This window comes from Sipha flava, unplaced genomic scaffold (genome assembly GCF_003268045.1).
Source record: "Sipha flava isolate LNK unplaced genomic scaffold, YSA_version1 120_pilon_pilon, whole genome shotgun sequence".
Taxonomy (NCBI): domain Eukaryota; kingdom Metazoa; phylum Arthropoda; class Insecta; order Hemiptera; family Aphididae; genus Sipha; species Sipha flava.
Window position 1 is genome coordinate 63,019 of NW_020271746.1, and position 23,734 is coordinate 86,752.

At 42.5% G+C, this 23,734-nt stretch overlaps 1 protein-coding gene across 2 annotated transcripts in view; it reads left to right on the top strand.

The window, feature by feature from the left end:
* The first annotated feature begins 2,577 nt into the window (after window positions 1-2,577).
* The window catches only part of LOC112693944 (DNA N6-methyl adenine demethylase-like), a 45,787-nt gene continuing 24,630 nt past the window's right edge, over window positions 2,578-23,734 (top strand). For both annotated transcript variants that reach the window (XM_025569223.1, XM_025569224.1), the window contains exon 1: window positions 2,578-3,940. In XM_025569223.1, the coding sequence (XP_025425008.1) occupies window positions 2,633-3,940 (1,308 nt within the window). In that variant the 5' untranslated portion in view covers window positions 2,578-2,632. The remainder of the gene's footprint in view (window positions 3,941-23,734) is intronic.

The following is a 23,734-nucleotide window of genomic DNA, read 5'->3' on the forward strand; positions in this document are numbered from 1 at the left end:
CCTACCCCTCTAGCGGACCGGCCGCCAACTACTGAGCGGCCGCGATGCCTACCGCCGCCGCCGCCGCCGCCGCCGCCGCCGCCGCTACGTGAGCGCCGTCTGCGCGTGTGCGCGCGCGCCGTACGTGTACCCTGTGTGCAATGTGCGTCGTGCGTGATGTACGCGTAGTGCCCGTGTCCGTCCGTCCGTCGTCTACACCCAGGCAACAGTCGTGTCGCGGTGCGTGTGCGTATGCGAGCCCATTGAGCGGCGCGCGCGAGAGTGGTGTGTGTCTGTCGTCGTCGTCGTCGTGAATCTCTACGTTCAGCCTGCGCAGTACGCGCGTGTTCTGCATGTGCGATCCGCCAACGGTTTTCCGATCGCGTCCGACAACGGAACCGTCGTCGGTTTTCGATATCGGTGGTGATTTTCGATAGTACCGAATAAATATTCCGATCGTCTCGCACCCGCCGACGTGACCATCCCCCCACGACCGCGGTACGCGCACACCGGGGGGGTACGTTTTTTTTTTTTTTTTTTTTTTTCCAAGTGAGTAACAATCAGATATCTGTACCGTACGCGAGGCGTTCGCACCGTAACACGTTGTCGAAACGCACACCGTTTACGCGGGCAGCGGTTTTTTACGGGCGCGACGATCGTTGAATTTTTTTCTACCATCTGATCGTCGTCACCTGCGTATTTCATGCGGTATCATCACGTACGCCTGTGTACGGTTAGTGTCGATTTCCATGTCGTCACCGTGTGTTCCTCGCACGTAGCCGATGAGATCAATTTTTTTTTTTAATATCCGATCCCTAGGGACGCCCGTCCGAAAGCGCTGAATATTTTTAACTCGCCGTCGGCGAATCGGGATACGTGTACGGTCCAACAGCAGTACATTAATTATTATCATCGCGTAAAAATGCACATGTGCGCGAGTACGGGACGGTGGATGCGTAATGCTTCGGCGGTAACGTTACCCGCGAAAATTTCCCTTTCGTTGCGTACCCAAACAACAACCACTTCCCCGCCCGCGATGACGCACTACTGAAAACGAAAGCGCGCAGTATCGGTAGCTTTGCACGATATTTTATCCGTTTGCCTGGGTTAGGTTAGGAGACTTTTGTTTTATTCTCGTTAATTTTCCATGTGAATTCTTCTCCATTTGGATCGATCCGCTTACAGCTACTCGCACGTTGGCTCCTCGGCATTCAGAATTTACCGTTGTACTTACGTACCGCAACGAGATTGTTTTCGTTTTTTTCGATTCACGAGACCCCGAATTCGTTTGTTTCGATAATTTTCGCCCGTCGGCTTGGCAAATAAATTATTTCGTTATAATTGGCTGTTGTCATATATGCGCCCGTGAGCGCGCGCGTGTAATGTGCATGTGTGTGCAATAGCTGTTTAGATAAACAGCGTTTTATATTTACTACGTGTGTACCATATATACATACATCCACCAATATGTGTATGTCGTTTTATTAAATAAAGTGTTTTATTCAACAATAAAAACATCCTTCCTGATTAACCAACATGCACGGCCATCGTTGCAGATTATTAATATTATTATTTTATTATAATGTGGACTGTGCGAGTATTTTTAACGCGTTTCGTCGATTCGAATTTCATACAACGCGGATTTCGAACGGAAAACATTTTTAAACATCGGAAAGAGATAAAATCTTTCTATTGATTATTAGAACACCCTAGACGTGTATGACGTTTATATTGGAATATACTCGTATGTATGGCCCTGGAACGACTAGTATTTGGTTTTAAGACCGTTATGCGATTGGTATTAAATCATTCACAGCAGTCTTGCCGACCCCTTCAGACATTCCATAGAACCGTTTTCGGTACGGACTTCTCCGATGATCGTTTTACTAATTCAATATATGTACGCAGCGAACGTGCTTGAGCGGAAAATATTCCATACAACCGTGAAAACGAGAGAAACTGCGTGGGGTAAACATTTGTGTGGGATAAATATATATATATATATATATATATATATATGTTTCCATGATATATAATTTTCCACGACAACCATCGATTAGAACACCTCGTGGTATAGGTCGCGGGGTTTTTATATTTAAAAAAGTTTTTCCATTGACTTAGACATCAAATAAAGCAACAATCGTTTCGGATTCTCATCGATTCATAATTTCTGTAACTCAATCAACTTCTAAACCGCGCGAGTTTGGGTTTTCGCGGATACCGGCTTCATTATCGTTCGCGCACACACACACACACACACACTCACATGTACACGATAATTCTCTCTCTCTCTTCCCCCACTCTCACTGTCCCATTATTATTATAACTGTACCAGGTACCTCGTATAGCAATAGAAATCGACCCCTTTACTATTATGCACAACATAATGTGTTATATTCGTATGTATACTCGACGTATACCCGTGGATCTCTTTGGTTAATGAATAAACCGTATCACTTCGACCGGTATGTAAAATTATAATGTACTCGCGTGTCAAATTGAAAACATTGTTTTACGATATTTTTTATTACAATTATTATACCATTATACGGCTGCGATGAAAATGTGGTTATAATGTTCGATTTTTTTTGTCCATAGTGACCGTTAGAATTGAGACGATGGGAACGTGACGCTGGCTGCAACGTCGGCTAGTATGAGCGAGGGTGGCGGGGAGGCCATGGCCTCATATGGTACGGCGGGTTATCCGCCACCACAGCCTGCCACCCCGTCATCAACCGTACCCGAGTCGAAGACACCGGGCCCGGCGCCGGGTCTACCGCCGTTCAGCTCGTTCTCGGCATTGGAACTTGCCGAGGGTCTGGGCGCACGGCTCGGCCCGAGCGACGGTTACGACCCAACTACCGGTCGGATATTAGACATGCACTGGGACTATAACCCGGACGGGCTGCACCGGCCGGATCTGTACCCGACCACGATGATCATACCGCAGCCCCAGTCGTACCGGCCGTGGGAGAGCAAGCTGGACGGCAGTAACTCGCAGGACTCGATGTCCAAGGGGTCGTTCGACTATCCACCGTCACCGGCCGGCAGCAAGTTGCCGTCGTTCCAGTCGCAGTTCAACTTCCAAAACGACCAACAGCAATCGGAAACGGTTTCGCTGACCACGCTGACGCCGGCCGCCGTATCGCCCACCCAGTCACCCGGCTTGCCCAGCTTCCACACGCTGTCGACGGTGAACGTGGCCGCTGCCACTGCGCCCCGCGGCTATCCCACCCTGGTCCCGGGAATCCAGCAACAGTTCCTGGACGACCGGGCCGGCACCATACATTTGTTCCAGAGCCCGCAATACCCACCGCCGCCGCCGCCACCGCCACACGCGTTCGCACCTCAGAGCCACCAACACCAGAGCACCATCATCCAGGGCAACTTCATGGGGGCGCCCCATCACCAATCCAACCAGGCCACACTGCTGACGGTTGTGAAAACCGAACCGGTGGCCATTGTGTCCGCGCAGATACCCAGCCACGTGTACCAGAACGCGGGCGGCACGTACATCGACTCGGTCAAGATGGAGGACACGCTGTCGCCACGCGGGCTGCAAGAGTCGCGGAAAAAAGAACGGCGAAAAGTGCGCGCGTCCAGCATGGACAGCTCGGTGGAGAGCGACGGCGTGGGCAGCTCCAGCGTGGAGAGCTCGGGCCAGGTGGCCGCCGTGAGCAGCACCGCGGGGTTCAAGTCGCCGCTGGTGCAACACAATGTGGTGGGCATGACCGGCGGCGGTGGTAGCAACGTGAGCATCGGCGGGTCGATGATGGACTCGGACCATTGCGAGAACGGGGCCAACGGCATGGACAAGCAGACGAAGAAGAAACGGAAGCGGTGCGGAGAGTGCATAGGGTGTCAGCGGAAGGACAACTGCGGCGATTGTGCGCCGTGCAGGAACGACAAGAGCCATCAGATATGCAAGATGAGGAGGTGCGAGAAGCTCACCGACAAAAAGGTAAGAGGCGCGCGCGCGCGTTGGACCCGGTGCGAGACCGGCGTGGGAACCGCGACCCGACGAATTAATTAACTGCGTGTCACGTACGCGCGCGCGTACTTTTTTTTTTTTTAGAAAAAATTGCCGTGTACCGTCGACGGCGATAAGCCCCCGCGCTCCGTTACATATATTTTATACGCATACGTGTGTCGTACGAATTTCCGCGTAAGAATGCACTCGAAACTGCAGGCGACAATCGTGTGAACGGTACGATAATTATTCAAATCGGATTTGTTTTTATCTCTTTCGTTTATTTTACACACAATAAGTGTACGCGCGGCCGATAAGTCCACCTAACACGCCTCGCACGTTCTGCCGTACTTGTGTAGTACACGTATTATGTATTCGTCGAAACGATTCGTGCACGTAGCAACAGCGCGCGTACGTTGCGTCCAACTGAATGACACGTGAACGCGTGTTTTTGTATTTCATGTATTTCACATACCCATCCCCGTCGGTTACCGTGCACGAATGTGTTCACATAACGGAATGTGTGTCACGAAAGTTTAAAACGTTACAACCCTTTCGTGCTTGACGGTTTATAGATATATGTGTATACCGCGCGTACGAGTGAGCAAGCGCCGCCGTGTGTGCGTTTCTGTGTTGTTGTTTTGATGATTCGTCAACGGGACCTTCCCCTTGACACACATTACGGTGGTGGCGGCGGCGGCGGCGGCACCTGCGTAACCCTTCGCGCCTGTACCTCTGCCACCCCGCGATATGTTGTGTGTTTATGTGTGTGTGTAATGTATACAAACGAATACGCCGTTCGCACGCGGACCAAGTCCAAAGACAAATGGACGGTGATTAGTGTGATCGTATACAGGCGATGACGACCATTATATACGTACGCGGCAAGGGCACTGGGTCAAACGGATGGACAGACGCTGTCCGGTTTTTTTTTTTTTTTAGTTGCACTGTTTACGTTCTTTATTTTTTCTCAAGGGCGCAGACCCGAGCGCGTTGGTATATTCATGTGAAACAGTTGACAAAAGGCAGACACTGAACGTCTGTCATTTTAAAAACGTTGGTTTTATCCGTTTTCAACCTACATGTTTATTTTGTTTCGAAGTGCCTATATAATGTGTATGTTTCCATATTTGGCGATATTTAATCGTTCTTTTTGCCCATGTCTTACATTATTTGCATATATATATATTTCAACTATAGTGTATAGGTATAATAACTACCAGATACAATGATCAACTCATCGATATAAATAGTTTGTGCGAATCGATCTAGACGATTTAAAAACGCTTTAAAAAAAATCAGTTTGTGATTGAAGGAGTGTAAAAATTGAAATAAACACGTATAGGACGCAAAGCGTATAAAAAAAATAAAAGTCCCCTAGACTTGTACTTGTAGAGACTATTTGTGAAATCATAAACGATTTAAATTTCTCCGTTGATTTGGGTCATAACTAGTGCCCGGAAATCCTATGAAATTTAAACTGTTAAAATGTATATGTATTTATGCCTTATAAATAGCCATGGAACACGCTTAATAAAATAGTGGCAGGTTATATACACAGTTAAAATACTTTTTCAGTTTTACTTATACAAGCACTTAACAATTTTATATTTTAATTGTATTTTATTTATTATCAACAAACTGTGATTATAATTTAAACATTAGGTTAAAATGTATTTATTTATCATTTTATTTCACAACAAAACTAATTTATTTTTTATATATACAATATTATCGTATTAGTATCCGAAAGGTGTAAGATAATATCATGCAAATTAGCATACTTAATACGGTTCGAAAAACAAAACGTATCAACAATTATAAAACCACATATAAACATTAATTAACTTCCGGATGCTTATCGTTACTGACTTTATAACGCAAACCGTTGTATTATACCAAATGAATAAACGAATAATGTATAATTCGTATTTCGTGAAAGATATGATATTGTAATGTAAAATATTTTTTTTGAATAATGCTAAGCCAAATAGAGTTACAATTGTGTTATACAATATAATATACGATCGAAAGTACTGAAATATTTTCGTTTTGTCTTTCATTGTAGCCGTTCGTTTACGAATCTGTTAATATTACGCAAATGTTCGTGATTGCATTCACGTAGTTTTACAGACGTTCATGTAGCTCAAGGTGTGATGTTCTCTGTATAGAAAGCTGGCTCGTGCGCAATGGGACGGGGGGGTTCTAACCCTAGAACCTACTAGAATCTTTTTACATACATTTTTCTTAAGAATATACCTAGTCTTCATTCTATAAAAGTTAAAACGGCCTAAAAATTCTTACACGGATGCCTATTTTTGTTTTAACTGTGCCAATTTCCTCGATTTGACGCCTTTTATATTGCATTTTCCCGCGCTTTTTACTCACTGCCAAACTACAGTTGTAAATGCAGACATCGATAGAACGCATTTTCACTGACAAGTTCAGCCGTTCAAACTGTTTAGATATTTGTTGACGTTTATTGATTTTCGACCCTAATATTTTTGATTATGGATATTCAACGTGTATTTTTTTATTGCCTTCTTATCTAACATAACATTCATAATTTTGACCCAGGAACGGACCTAACCGTAGGTTGAACGTAAACACATGCAGAGCTGCGATGATACGGTATAACACCACAAGCTCACACTGAAGGACCGTAAACGTGCTTGTAAGGGCTCCTATAAACACCAATATACGAGTATATACTTATTTCTGTAAAGTATATTTATTTTTCGTACCTAACTCGACACATTATTCAACGGCACATTTATTATTCAATTTTAATTAAAAAAAAAAAAAACCGCGCGCGGCGAGTGCATTAATGCACGCACAAGCTAAAATATTATACAGAGCACACGTAAAAACGCGTTTGCACACGTTTCATTACGTATACCTACATTATGTTACCGCGTGTGTAACCGTCGCCGTCTCGTCGTTTAGCTGTTATATACGTGGTAACGGAGGCGGCAGCGGCGACGACGAAGTCATCGGTGGTTTGGTAAAAGTTTCGAAGGGTCGGGAACGCGGTAGTGCGGGGAGAGTGGTGGCGAATAACTAGTGAGCGCGAGGAAAAAAATAAAAATAAAAATATCGCGTTGGCCATTGGACGCGACTGGGTGCGGCAGAGTCGGGGATGAGCGGAGGGTGCGAGCTTGGAAGAGGTGGCGGTGGCGGTGATCGGATCGATACTACAGAGGCCCCATAGTAATGGCGTCGACCGCGTCGTATATGCGTGTGTGCTTGTATATATGAGTGTGTGTGAGCGTATACGTGCCATCGGCAGAAGTATAGTGGCACCGATGACTCATCGCATGCGTTTTTCATCCCTCTTCCGATGTACGTCGTCGTCGCTGTTGTGTCGGTGGTTGTCTTAACGCAGTGCGCTAGCGTGCTGATATTGCGGTCGTTGTCAAAGGTTCGGGACTGCAAAAATCGCCTTCGGGTCCCTTTTCCTCCCCTCTTATTGCACTCGTAGGTTAACCCCTCCGCGCGTAGTAGACGACGCACAGGTAGTGAACACTTTTCATCTAATGGGAATACATTTTTATACGCGTTCCTGTGTCCAAAGTTTGGAAACCCTCGATTGTGGAACACTTTTATTGGTACGTGTACCACCCGATAGTCAATTGACGGATACAGATACAGACTCATTGCGGTGTTAGTAGTAGTGTATTATCGGTTATGCGGTAGTATTATGCGTGTTACCGTCGGTCGTAACACACACGTCAATAAATATTATACGTGATTTCCACGGCTTAAGTCACAATTTCGAAACGACAGACACATAAATAAATTCAATATATATATATATATACATATAAACACACACACATGCGATATGCATTTATACTCTAAGTGATGTGAGGGTTTTCTGAAAAGCGTTTACCCAATGCACTATGTTGTTTATACTTATTGAAAGTTGTACGAATTTTTTTTTCAAATGTATCCTTCTATACATACTGTTTATAATATTTAGGGTGTAAAACACTTTGAACTTCCATAGTATGTGCGGTTAAAGTGGCATCTGCAAAGTAAAATTTCAAAGCTCGCTCATACTCATAACTACTATTAATGCTTTTCGTCGGTTATAAATATAGTATTTTTTCTCTTATTTTTCGATTCTATCATAATAAAAGTACAAAAAAATCATTCTTGTTCTCTATAATATGACGTGCGTAAACAACAATTTAGCGAAAATATTGTTTATATGAATACATAACGTTTCAATCAAATTCTTATCGAATGGCGGCTTACATATATATGTATGTAACATGTACCGACATCATTTATTCTGTATAATGAAATTTTTGAATCTAAAATATATATTTATATATAAAATTCATGTAAGGGAATGTTTGTTAACCAACAGAAAAAAACTTACGTATTGTGTAATATACCTATATATATATACATTCGAAACTTTTTTAAGTTGTTATGTTTTTTGATTGAAAATACTGATACGTCGTCAATGTAATATTATTTCGTTATTTTAGCGTAAAAGGTTATGTATATATATATATATATATATATATATATATAAAGTACTAACTGCAGAGGTACGCTTTCTATGTGTTTTCCCTGTTATATAATATGAGGGTTCGTTTTTTTTCCGATAAAAGCAAAAATAAAATAAAAGTGTCAAATGGTTTTTTCAAATCAAATTTTACTGTTGTTTATAAATTATGGTTTTTAGAAGTTTAAGATATTATTTTTTATTATCGAGGATTTCGGTAACCTATACTCTTTATTGTGCTCCGGCTGACTGTACACGGAATGATTGTTTTCGTGGAACTCCTTGCGACATGCTCGGGCCATTTGAGCATTTTGTTCCCATCGAAACTGGTCAAAAACTGAACCTGCTGGTGGTAGGAGGAGGCCTCACGCTGTGTGAAGGTGGTGCATGAAAATCGAGTCTTATTCGGACAAAAAAAGAGAAGAGCCGTCGAGATTTCGTCGTTTAGTCTGTGAACCGCATGCATTACCTACCTATATATATATATATGTGAGATCCACAGCAGATTCTTATCGGGTATCTTATACCTCCCTTAAGCCTGGCGCACGTACAATGCCCATGAATTCCTTTGGTCAAAAATTTGCATCATTAAGTGGAAAAAAATAAACTGTTCATAAACGTGGTATGTAGGTAACATCTAAAATTAAATCGCAGCTGCTGGTCTGAAGTCTGTACCGTCATAGTATTACTCGAAAATACATTTGGAATTTTGAATCCGATAGAACGTACAGACCCACATCGATAATAAACGGAACGTAAAAATCATGTGAAGGGGTTATCCGAGGCGACATACACCGCAAAACGAATTTTACGATAGATTCAAACAATATAAACGACGGCCATTTTTCTCGGTGTTCGCTATTTTCCTATACAGATTAAGGCCCCCACGTCCGACCCTGCACATTATAATATGCTCCCGTGTATAATTGTGAAATTACAAATTCGAAACATGGCGTCCGCAGCCCCCATCGCAGTTATCATCATTACTGTTACGCGGCAGGAGCAGCTACAGCAGTGGCGCTGTTCCATCTCGTAAACATATTATACGAGTATACACTGCGCAGTACTTGCTTCGGCAGTACGTATACTAAAATTACACGCGGCACGCTAAGCGCGTACCGTTTTCGACATTTTTTCGTAATTTTTTTCTCACGTCATCGTGGAAAACAGTAAATCCACAACATATTGTTGATAAATTGCATATATATATATATATATATAAGAAATGAGCGTGTAAATGACAGGGTGGATAGGGGAACTCCTTTATGACGTATGACGTCATGCACACGCTGTGTGTGCCATTAAAAACCGACGACGACACTGGGCGACCGAGGAGACCGCACTTCCGCACGGGCCGTGCACCGCTCATGTGTCTGGAGCACACGGATACGCGCACACGCACGGGCGCGGGTGTTGCCAAACGAACCCGAGACAACGTTTCCGGCCGCGAAGCCTTTTCTCCTTCGTACCTTCTATCCTATTATTGTGCGTGTGTTGACGCTATGCCTAGACGTTTTATTAATAATAATAATAATAATAATAGGTACAAATATAATATAATAATAATATAAACGAATAATAATAGCAGTATAATAAATTATTGTGTCGCGAGCAGAAAACGACGGGACAGCAATTATCGGTCGGGCCCACGCGCCTTAAGGTTAACGTATATTGTTTCTATTGACGACACGCGTGCATTATAGTGCTGACCTACAATGTCCGTTGTGCCTAATCCCAAACAGGAACCCTGTATTCCGAACGGGCACAACGGTGTGATCGTCGTGCCGCGGCGGCACGTTTCGCGTGTGATAATTTTAAGTACAGCTCACAACAACAACCCCGGCGCGCAAATGTGTCGTAGACCGGTTACCGTTGTAATAACGTAAATACGCCTCCGATGATTTGACGACGGCGACATGCTGTTACGCAGTACGCGCGCGCGGAGATTGCGTCCGCGGGCACTCCGGCAACGTTGCGCGGTTGAAGGTCAATGTTATAGGGTGAAACGAGAGCTATACGCTCCGCCGATGCCGCCATTGCACCTACCCCCTCCCCACTCCACGACCCGTCTTGCCCACCGATGGGGTGACAAAGATTAAATCCCGCGTATACGTATATAAATACGGACAATCGTTTATGTGTGTATATGTAAACACGTACATAGTATATATTCGACTACCCCCGTGTGCGCGTGTGTTGGTGGGCGCGCGTTTATAAAATATTCGCGAAACACTACTATTATATCACATTTATTTTCTCTTTCGACGTCGTGTACACGCACACAGTATTATACGCGTTCGAATGCGTGTGTTTGCGTGTACACATGTACACGAGTCGCACGCACACAAATTACACATCGAACGGCACATATAGTATGCGGTCGATTTAAATATTTTGCGAACGTACATAATAATAATTTTACCGATTATAATGACGCGTTCGAATCGTATACACATATGTATACGGGGTACGGGCAACTGTCGCGTTCCGTTTTTATATAAATTTACTGTCGTACGACGCGCTAATAAATTTCCAGATATACCTAATAAATTGTTGTTCAACCGTTAATGTGTGCTCGTTATCATACGATGGTTTTTCAAATAATGCACATGGTTTAAAAACTCGTATTTATTTCATGTATAATACACCTAGGCATATAACCTACACTTGATGTACTATATTCAAACAAAACGGATAGCTCTACACAATTATTTATTTAAACAGTCAACAATAATTATTAATTATAAAGAGTAGTTGTTCGGTTAAATCGCGATTTCGAACCACGAAATCTAAGCGTAGAGTTTTACACAACATTTTCACATCAATATGTTTTACAAGTACAAAACGGTTATTTTCACGGTTTAGAAGAGTTGTTGCGTGTAAGAATCTAAGAAGTTGATTTAATTTCGCTACTCCAATTGAAATATTATTGTTGACTACAATACACATCATTAGTTGCTGCGTCGTATTGGACGTTATCTCGTAGTTGTTATTTGTTAGCATGTACTTATTTAATTTAATATTATAATATATTTTCAGGATTGTTCAATTAATGTTTGACCCTACAATGTAGACGTTTTTGCATAGACAATGGGGTGCAGTTAATATTATAAAAATAAAAGAGCTTAATTTTTTTATTGAATAAACTTTGACGGAAATCTGTCTCTAGAGAAAATGTTCATACCACACAATAGATGTTATACAGATGAATTTTGTGCGTTTATTTGCTTTTCTCATACATGTATAAAATGCATATATTACACTCCAGGTGGACATAATTCTATTGTTGTCGTACGCACATTACGAGCATTTTTATAATAACATAGTTCAAATAATCCAGGTGGATTAAATTTTTTATTTTCATTAGTTACGATGGATTAGAACCCAGGTGGCTCCGATAAAGTTTGCTTAACTGAAGGCATTGGACTATAAGGTTAAAACGCTAAAATACATTATGTTCTATAATACGAGTATAAAGGTGAACTGTTAGAAAACAATGACGAGAAAAATTTTTCGGTTCTATAAAAATATGCATTCTCTGAGCAATAATTGTACTTCTAGTTGTAATATTAGGTGAAACATTATTCGCCGGAAAAGTAATTCCGAACTGTTATGGTAATAAGTTCTAGGCGTATGTTTTTTTAATTTACGACATAATATCAGCCAAATTATCAAATGACCAGTTGGTGATGTATGCGGAACCAGTATGAACAGCTGTTCGTATGAAAACATAAAAAAAAAATCGATTGATTAAAAACATAAATATATTATGGTACCTAGGTGTTAAACAACAATAACGTTATAGTATGAAAAATAACGGTCGTTATTGTTTACCTGTCATAATGATTATATTATTATATTAACAGTAGAGAGTACAGTAAGCATAAAAAATAGAAGAACACATTTGAAATAATGGTAATCGATAAAATACCGTTACAATGAGTGTGTCCGGAGGAATAATGATAAAAAAAAAGTCCTCGTTGTCGTCAGACGTCTCGTCAAAATGACGATATGGACGAGGGTCAGTATAGCGACAACGACGGATGTACACGGCTAGACAACATAATACTACGTGTATTTACTAACCGCGGCGAAGAGAAAGGACGCGGCGCTCGACGACGACGGTGGTGGCGGCGGCGACGGCGGCGGCGGCGGCGATCCTCTCAAAGGTCCCTGACCACGCGCCTACGTCGTCGCGTGGTCGGTTGTCCCCGCCCCACGTTTAACCCTCGGACCATTGAAGGGGACTGAAGTTGCTACTACTATTACTACTACTACTACTACTACTACTACTACTACTACTACTACTACGGCAACTGCTACTACTACTACTATCATATTATTATTATTATTATTTCTGCTTCTACTACACTGCCGGTGGTTAAACGCGTACAATAATTATGCAGCTACTTGGTGCAGTCATCGCGTATGTACACTCGAGCCCTAATTAAAACGTCCCTCGATCACAACTGTCGTCTCGACGTGACTATTCCGGTGTCCTTGTACAAGGATAATTTTTACGCTGTAACATTGACTTTATAAATATGTGTGTACGAAAAATGGTGGTTTCTGTTGCACGCGCCCCCTACTCTCGTCCGCGGCGAATCACCTCATTAGTTTTTCGATCAGAACACGATATGTTTCGTGAGAGCCTTGCTTTCGTCGCGCATACGTAATAATACACAATAATCGAATGGTTTACCGAAACGGCACGTCGTACGCACGCACGCACGCACGAACTCACGCTCGCACGGGGCCACGTCGTCGTCGAACACACCGGTGAAATACCGCGACGGTTGACTGTCGGGGGGTTGGATGGGGGGAGCACCGCCACCGGTACAAAACGGCGGCAGCTGTCGCCTAGGGATCCGCGGTGGCGGCGCGGGCGCTCAAGGGTGTCTAAAATGTGCCGTGCGTCTACGCTGTGCCGGTGTCCGTTCGCCGTCTCGGTGTTACGGCGATTCGTTCACGGACCGAAAGCGACGATGAGATCCTCACGAGCCGGCAGGACTTTGCGCAACGTCCCGTCAACACCGACGCTTTTCGGAAGAAACGTAACCGTACGGAGCGGTTTGAGCAGCCCTGGCCCCCAGGGTACAACAACATAATGCACACACGACGGCCGTACTGCACACACACACACACACACACACACACACACACACACACACACACACACACTCATAAGTACGCACACACGTACTGATAGACTAGTACACGCATACGTGCACACACACACACAAAAGGGCGGTGTGCATAAGAACAGCTGTCGGTGTGTACAGCGGCAGCAGCAGCGGCGGCGGCCATGTTGTCGATCCTTTTCAAAATGTCTCTTTAACCAACACCGCGCACGCACGCACCGCACAACTTTTCGTATATCACACGCACATTATATACGCACGTATGTGCCGTAACTTAACACCGCCATTGCCGGGTTGCCGGATTTCCGACCAGTACGGTGCGCACAAAGATCCTAAACAAACGGCCTGCGTGCGCGTACCGGTTTTCGGTATAGAGATTTCGTTGCGTTTACTGGTTACCTACGTTCTAAGCGCTGCTCCTCGACGCGCACACGAAACCTGCATCGGCGAGTTTGCGGTGTTGGACCGTGTGTGTGTGTGTGTGTGTGTGTGTGCATTTAAAGGGCTTTCCGACGGAAGATTGACCGTGTTGTGCGTGTTACGGAATGTATTTTAGAAAATATTGTATTTTTTTTTTTTTTTTTTTGTATACACCTAGGCGGTCGACGAAAATGTTGAAAAAATACTGTCGTGTGCACATTCGCGGTACAGACGTAAATATCTTAAAATGAAACAAGTACAAGTGATGATGGTCTTAAATTTCCAAGTACAAAAACAACACGTTTCTCGCTTCAGGATACCCTTGCGATTACGAATCCATTTACCTGCGCACGGAATTATATTACGAATAACGACGTTAACCGCAACGAGATCAACGAATCGCATAAACGTCGAAACTATCGAATGCGATTCAATGATAAACGCGTCTCTTAAGATCACCGTTGATGTTCGCGTAGTGTATGCGATTTGTTGATTTCGGTGGGGTTGACGTTATGGTAAACGTCATTATGCATAATGTTTTTATAGAGCGAGCGAGGAGAACGAAACCAGTCGTTTTGCAAAATGAAATCCTGAACAATTTACATACGTACGATTTTATAACCGTACTGGATGACGTTTAAAAGAAAGTCGTTTACGTCGTATTCGATTAAGAGTTTTGATTATTTATATATATATATATATATATATATATTTTTAAAAATTAAATCATGTAATACGATAACAATATTGTTAAGCGATTAAACACATTTTCCTACGTTAATAAAATCAAACAAATTTTTGAATCGCCGGTGAACATTATTCAGTGTGATTTATGTACGCAATTGAGGTCAAGAACATCGTAGACTCCGTGTTAAAAGCGACAAAATAATAATAATAAAATAAAAACAAATCAAATCCATACGCGGGAACCTGGGAACGGAGCAGGCAGTTCAATTAGAGTTCGTTAGACTAACCGCACGCGAAACCGTCCGCACACGGAATTCATTTGTGAAATAAAAAATAAAAAACCATATTCGACACACGTATTATTATTATTATTCCATATATTGATGTACGGTGTGCGCGCAGACCAAAAGTGTAATAAATACGTATTTATGTATATTTAACTGATGGGGGGGGGAGGGGGTGAATCGGGGGAAACTGGATCGATATGAACTGCGGCCGTTTATTGCTACCTTCATACACCGTAACCCTCCTGCGTCCCTTTTCCGATTACACGTACGTACGCGCACCCGTTTATTTGTTTCGTTTACGTACAATACATTATACACGATTTACCTATAGCCTATTTGTCATGCACGCGCACGTTACGACTGCAGTATAGCGTTTAACGTCGAATATATATTGCGCGCACTGCTAATTGAGAAGATATACGGCGAAAGACTATTATTGTTTTTTGTTTCCACCTATTCGGAAAATAGTTTATGATAAACCGCGTTACGAACAGGATTTTTTGGTTTGATTTGACAGTTTTTCCGTGGATAGTTGTTGTAATACGTGTTCACTATAAATTTTAAGTCCGAAGACGTTTTCCTGTGAATGTACGTTGGAGACTTAAATAGTGGCGAAGACAATGTTACGTCCACTATGCTGTAAAACGTATATTAACATAGGTACATACATACACCCATGACGCGATAACGTAGTCAAACAGAGAAGAAAGATAAGAAGCAATATGTATTGTAAATAAAGATTACAACAGTCCGTAATATATTTTATATCACTCACGAGTACAAAATACCACAAGAACGTATTTGTTGAGAAACGCATTCCGAGATATAGAAATTCCCATCTCGACAACGTTGCAACCGAAGACTTTTAGAAAAACTCGTTTGGATCACATCGTGTGATATGTTTTATGTTGACGTCATTCCCTCACAATAACTAGTTTTAGCAAAATGTTGTCGGACCTTTTTACACTTGGAAATTATTCAATATGTAATTGTAGTGGCAAAGGCCAGTTGTTCCATTAGGGGAGGATACGATTTGAATTTTTTAATATCAGATTCCGAGTAAAAATTAAAAATTTTGAATTGGTTTAGCAATAACGAGTTATTTAATTTATTGTCGTTGAATATACACTTTTTTTTTATATAAATGCAGCCCTATCTATTGACACTATTATGATAAATGCAAAATTTAGAGAAGTCGTTCCTTAAAATTATTCAGTAGTTTCAAATATTTTTGGAAGACAACTTGGTACAATGAATTTTCGATAGATGATATTAACCGGTATTTAACAAATTTGATTCTGTTTTTTTAGTTTTTTAAAAATAATTGTATTCAAAAACTTTACATAGAAAATGTTCATAATCATTTAGTTCTATATAAATATTTTTATTTAGATGTTGTTTTTAATTGTTATAATATTGTATTGTGTATTAATCAAACCGATTCTTATTACAAACCTACTTTTTTCCGGTATTAAATCGAATTTCACTTTAATATTTTATTTTATTGAATACTAAGTTTATTTTATTGCTTGTAGGTTGTTTATCAGTTTTGAATTTCGTTATCATTTCACTGTAAATAAAATGACGCACGTTTCGTATTTTATGTGGAAACGTTCAAATTGTAGAATAATAAAAACTCCACTTGAGACGAAAAAAATCAACCTTTTTCTAGTATCCAAACTCCAGAAAACAGCAGCAGCATTCGGTCTCGAAAAAACGGACGCAAACAGGAAAAAGGATGTATCTCGTTGTATGTAGGCGGCACCCGCCCGTATTAGGTTTCCATCTCATGTGTCTCGCACTGTATCTAGATGTTTCTATAAAAGCACCTATTGTATACGATAAAATATAAATACAGAAATATTATTTATATATTATGTATGCATATTATATGCGATTTTCGAAAGACAGCGCTCATTCTTGTCTGATAATCATGAATTTTCTCAGTTGTATAATATAAAAGATGTTGCGCGTCGTATATAATATATTAATATATAATATGTACCTATAAACTAGTTGGACTACATTTCAGGTTATTCGATGACGATAGGTATTACAAACGAAAAGAAAAATTACAATATTATGAACACACACACACACATGCACAAAAAACCAGTTCTCACGTGACACGTATCATTATGTCGCCTAGAGGCCGAAATAAATTATAACAATACGATGGTTCATTCATGTCTGTAAAAAGATTCAACCCCTTCCGAACGTAACGCGGTGAAAGAGAGAAGTTAAATCGTGGGTAGTTGTTTTTCTCACCCATTCGCCATTTTATGCTAATGACGCGAGTACACTGGTTTGTATACTCTTCTTTATTTTTTTTTTCGATCAAAGAAACCCACTTACCTATATATCGCCCAACGAATGTTATATACCTGTATTTTTAATTTTGACTCTGCAGAAAAAAAAATAAGGGTCGTGCTTATCACGGTGAGAAAGATATGTTATACATATATATACATAGAAAGAAATGTAATCTTAACGGTCTTAAATTGTGGATCCCCTTTTCGTAATGTATAACATTTTTTTGTCACCGCAAATCTTTTTTTTTTCCTCGATATAACGAGTTCTAGGTACATTTTAAAAATCATCGTTGAGTAACCCGTGCTATGGTTGAGAAAATGATTCACGATTAAATTTAGCCGAAAATCGAAAAAATAGCTTGATTGCTAAATGCCGTGTCAAAAAAATATTTACATTTTAAATTACAGACGCAATCGCAAACGATAAATCAGTTGCGTAAATATGGCGCCAGAGGCCCATGATGTAACATACGTACCGGATGTTATATTTGCTTGTAGAACTCTCAAAAGAACGATGTTCTTTTTTCATCGTTCCGTGTGATACGACAGTTTTAGAAAAACGTATAAATAAAAATAGTTATGTAATTGATATCACACACACACACACACTCCACACGTACTGATCAATATCCCGTTGGAAAACAAACCACTGTCGTACGTTCGATTTGTTGTTCGCACAACGATCAGTAATAAGTTTTCAAATTAAAACCCCGAGCGTAGGCAATAAATCTCCCGGACTGTTTAATACACAGGCCATTACAAAACATACACATATCCGTTGAAGTGGTTCGTATATGATTTGTACAATCGACCCTCTCGCCGTCCGTCATATTATTTTCTAATCGAAAACGCGCGCGTAGGGGTTGACACGTTAAAATCTCAAAAGTCAGTAGTTGGAGCGCGACCCGCCGATAAGGCCGTAAGGGGTAAACGATTGATAATCGTTCGACCCCCTCACACGCCGGCCGCTTACGTTAACGCGTACGTGAATGGCGCACCCTAAAAAAAAAAAAAAAAAAAAACGCGTGACGTTCATAATTGCGTACCGCCGCGGACGGACGTGCGCGACGATTGCAACAGTAAGACGGCGTACGAGTTAAAAAACAGGAAACCTAGAAAAATCGTCGTTCGACACGTGCACGGCGGTCCTGGGTTTCGGGCCGTACGGAAAAACGTACGTTACGCGCACCGCGGACCCCGAGCACGTTCGTTCGCGCAGGAAATAAATCCGCGCGAGGATAACGGTATTCCGTACGGGCGCGACGAGGACGGAAAAGGTGCGCGCGCGCCGCACTCGTACACTCGCGCGTACGGCTGCGGACAAAACAAACGCGGAAAAAAAAAACCGTTGGGCTAACTACGCACGCGGCGCGTATAAAATTACACGCGATGGAGAGAAAAAAAAAAAAATCGTATAATAATAATAATAATAATAATAATAATAATGAAAACCATATAGACCTTGTGCACCGGAGGTGCTTGTGTGCCCGTAACGGCAGCGGATACATCGAAAACGGTGGCCAGGTGGCCTTCACTGAAAACGATGATGAACAGCTGCATATATTCGTGCGCGATGCGTCTGACAATAATTCATTTATGTTCTCCCCCTCCGTCCCTCGGTCGTTCTCTCCGTTTCCACGCGAAGCGAGAACGCTTCTCCGCGCGCGCTCCGGCTTGCGTCGGTCCAGCATAAATAATTCGATTTCGCCGATGTTGCCGTCGCTAAAAACGTTTCCCGCCACTTTTAACCGAAATCCGACAAATCCGACGTTCGCAGACGCGCGGAGAGCAGATGTCTCGTCGCCCGACGATTCGAATTTAGATACCGTGTATTGTGCGTACACGCTTCCCGGGGCTCGTCGTGTGTAAATTACACTCGTGTACACTCCTCTTATCTACGCGTACGTTTTCGATACGTGTTTACCGAAGTAATGATTATCGCGTATGATGCGAATGCGTGGCTTCAAAAATATACATTGAAGTGTAACGCACGAAATGATGTCGTTTCCGCGGAAGGGAGAACGTGCGGTCGTATACGCGCGCACGCACAAATCGGAACTTTAATAACCAATCTATAGCTGTGTGTATATACTTACTTGTACGTGGCACGTGTAAGTTTAAAGGCACCTAAATTGATTTTTTTCCCTTCGATGAACATTTGCTGTTAAACACGTAAATGTTAAACGTTCCATATAAATACGGTGTACGTCAGGCCTCTGGCAATAAAGTTAAACCGCTTAATCTCAACATATTACTTTTACAGAAGAGAATCCGTTGCTGAATATTTATTTCGTTTGCTGTTTGTTGATTGACATCGACTGCGTATAATTTATTTATTTGACAATCAGTTTCTTCAATCGTATACAAATTTGATAAATGAGTTTAAACTGTTTTAATGGCATTGAAGCATGATCACGAGAAATTTTAATTATTATTCTTTTATCATTTCACCGACTGTATATTTCTGATATCATCGGATATCCATGTTCGACTTTTGGCCCTAAGTTTATGCCGCATAGAATATTTGTTTATTCACTAAAAAAAAAAAAAAAAATAAATTAAAAAAGTTTGCGCCTCGTAAACCTCAACATTTATTAAAAAATCGACGGTTAAATTGTAATCCCTTAATGTAAATGAAAGAAGCCTAAATACATTTAAATAAAATCCACTAATTTCATAAAAAGGTTCGACAATTTTAATACATACGAGTATGTGAGAAATATTTATTCAATGTTATTGGTTACATCTAACGCACTATAACATATGACGTTTTAATTACTTTAAATTTACTTATATTTTATTAATTTTATTTGTATTTTTTATTGGTATTGAATAATACTTATTCAAGTAACTAAATATATATTTTCAACCTATACATATAATGTAATGTATTCTATTTTGTTGATATATTTTAATCATCGTGGGTAATTTATACATAGTCCGTTTATTTTCCTACCACTTTGCGTTTTATCTGATCGTTATTGCTGGACGTCGATGTTAATTTATATTTCCAATGGTAAAATAACTTTTATGTCAATAAAATACAATTATAAAATGTACATAATAATTTTTGAAAACAAAATGTCCACTAAATATTTTATTATTCTATCATTATAATTACAAATATACTTATATTATACGTCTCATAAATTATCACGACTCCCTTGAGAATCTGGGTCTCAATAGGCTATGTATCCCAAGGGTCCCACGACCCCCTTTGCGGGGGATTGGCTACATTAGGCAGTAGTAATTTAAAACTGAGACTAGTAAATAATTTTACTAATGAATTACATTGTTTACCCATCGACGTGTGGCATTAAAATTTGAAAATTGAGTATATAAGTACAATAAATAGCATATTGGATGTAATAGAGTGCCTACGGATTATTCGATTTATTTCGCAATTTCATCGCATCATTTTTATTATTTTCAATGTATATGTGACGAATGTTTGTATTCTTACAAAATAATGTTTCGACAATGATCGAGAATTACGAACCTATTTATTAATTGACGAAGGGAATTAAAAGTAGATATATTTAAAATGTGTTTGCAACGGCAATCTTTCGGAGTATTTTTTTCCGTCCCAAACAAGTGATTATGTCTAAAAGAACAAATGATACGACACGATAAAACGTCGCACAACATAACGCGAAACTCAAATCAAGCGGAGCAGCGCGGGCGATTACGCGGAGAAACATGAATAATTTTTTTCATTTTTCATCACAACGATAAATGCAAAATCAACAATAGAAGCACGTTAGACATTGCCGCGGAAAGGAAACAGTTTTTCGAAAAAAAAAAAAAAAAAAAAGCCTGAAAGTTACACCGGGATTGCATACGGTTCGCGGTGCACGAGTGAAATAAAAAGAAAAAAAAAAAAAATCGAATCAAACGGAAACGTGTACCAGGCGCAGAACATCGCGCGGCATCGCCGTGTGAGGTTCACGTGCGCGCGGAGATTCGGAGTCCGGCGGAAAACGTTTTCGGGCGGGAAAGATGTAACGTTACGCAAAAGTCGCCGCGTCACATACGTGTACGTGTCGCGTACACGACGAACCGTAAACGTGTACGTGCACCGCGCACTCTGTACACGTACACACGTACGAGTGTTCCCGGAAACCGTGGTGGTCGTCGTCGTCGGAGGAGGAGGAGGACTGTGTTTACGCGTGCGTTGCGTTGTAAACAATCGCGCAAAGGTTAAAGGGGTAAGAACCCCGCGGGTGTTTATACTGTTTTTCTCCGCTCCGGCCGGCCGCTCGCGCGACGTGCGCACGGCGCGGCGGCGGCGATGACGGCGTCGCGCTGGCGCATTCGCTCGTGCCGGCCGCGACTATTTCAAGTTCACTCGGACAGCGCGAAAACGCCAATGCCGAACGGGCGACTTGCACGTGATACCGCCGCAACGGTCGTCGTAGTCGCCGCCGCCGTTACCGTTGCCGTTGCCGTCGCTAGGCGGACACCACGTGGGTGCGGCGCGCGTGGTCGGCGGCGTACGGTGCGTGTGAATAAAGTATTGATTTTACGCGTGCCGGTCGCCCTCCGCGAGCGCCTCTTCCTTCCGCTTCCCGACCGCCCGAAGTCGCGTGCGTGTGATTCATCGCTGCCATCCCCCTCCCCACACCCGTCCACCGCCACTATTTAACTTACACTCTTTCTTCGTCCTCCCCTCGCTCATCCTTTCTCTCTCTCTCTCTCTCTCTCTCTCTCTCTCTCTCTCTCTCCCGCCATCCCTTCCGTCCCGATCGCTGTGCGTTCTCTCGCCATCGCTGGCCGCCGCCGCGCGATCAATTTTTCTCGCCACCGCTCGTCCCTTCACGACGACGACGGCCCACCGGTCGCCCATGTACGTTTACAGCGTACACTTCTTACGCACTTTTATACGCGCGCGCGCGCGCACACACACACATATATGTATATGCACACGTATGCAGGTCGAGCGCGCACTGTCCGCCCCCGACGGGGCCCAAGTCCCGAATTAAATGACCACGTGGTCGGCAGGGCTTTCGTCGTAAACGACCTTTTTCCTCGTGCCGTAAATTGTTTCTCGGCACTTATTCCCCGACGGCGGACGCGCATTTCCGCGTTCGCCAAACAACGTTGCACTCCCGTTCGATACGCTCACGCTTCTCCGCCGCACTCTCTACGCGCGTACACCACATGTGCGCTCGTACTGCACGTTACATTTTCACGTATTTATTCGTTACACGCGGTGCGCTCGGCTGTAATTGAGCTCTAATTTACGGACCGGCCGCTTAATTTGTTTAAAAAGCGTTTCCCCCTCCCGCCGTCCCAGTAGCTTACGTACCGTCATCGTAATACGTACGCGCCACCGTCGGTCCGTACGACGAAAATTTCGTACCCGAATAAACGTCCGAGAATATTTTTCGCGGCCGGGTTGCGTTCGCCAACAATAATGATCAAACCGTTGCGCCGCCGGTCGATTGCGCCGCGGCGATAACAATCTTACACCGATCGCGTTCGCCGTAACGAGCCGTCCGTGATTGGTCCCGACGACGATGTTTTAAAATCGCCGGTGCAGCCGTTCCCCGGGCGGCACACGGTCGTGTTCACGACGACGAAAACGAATAAAAGTTTCCGACCGTAAGCTTCGCGAACCACCATCCCTTGCTCCTCGCCCATCCCCCCCCCACCGGATTCCTGCACAACATTTTCACCGTAAACCGTTTCGGGTAGAGTTGAATTCCTCTCCTTTTTCATTTTTTCCACCCCCGTACAAACTCGCAGCAGCTATATAGGGGGACGCGTTCTCATTCGCAGCGGGCGGAACGGGCGGCGTTACCGATTGCGCTCGTTTACACCACGTCACGCCGTTTGTCGACGCCGCCGCCGCCGGTGCCTTATTATATTATCCGGCGCGGTGTTGAGGGGGGGGGGGGGCGGCTGAGTCACCGCGACGTCGGCCGAAACAATGTTATTTATCGTCCGTGTACACGGTGCGCGCACGAGCCGGCGGAGTAGTAATAATATCGCGATCTTAAATATTAAATTAAAAAAAAAAAAAAACCCCGAAAAACAAATAAATAACGATTGTGACAACGCGTTAACCGGAAACGTTCGCAACGAACGTACCGCGATCGTGTACGATATACAATGGGCATGCCGCTTCAGGGTGTGCTTTCGCTGTTTTCCAGCGCTGAACCGTGATATCGCTTTTCATGGTCGGCTTAAACGGATTGGGTCGCTGCTCGCCATTCGTAAATCCCTGATCAAAACTTATCGATCCACGCTTGGTTTTGCATACGATATACAATCATATATAATCAACCCTTGAACGCTGAACGAAGATTTTTTACATTTTAACACGCAAGACGCTAGAAAACGAATTCTTTTGTTGCAACATATGATTTACGAGGTCATTGACAAATGAAAGATTACGGTTCGGAAAATTTTAAATG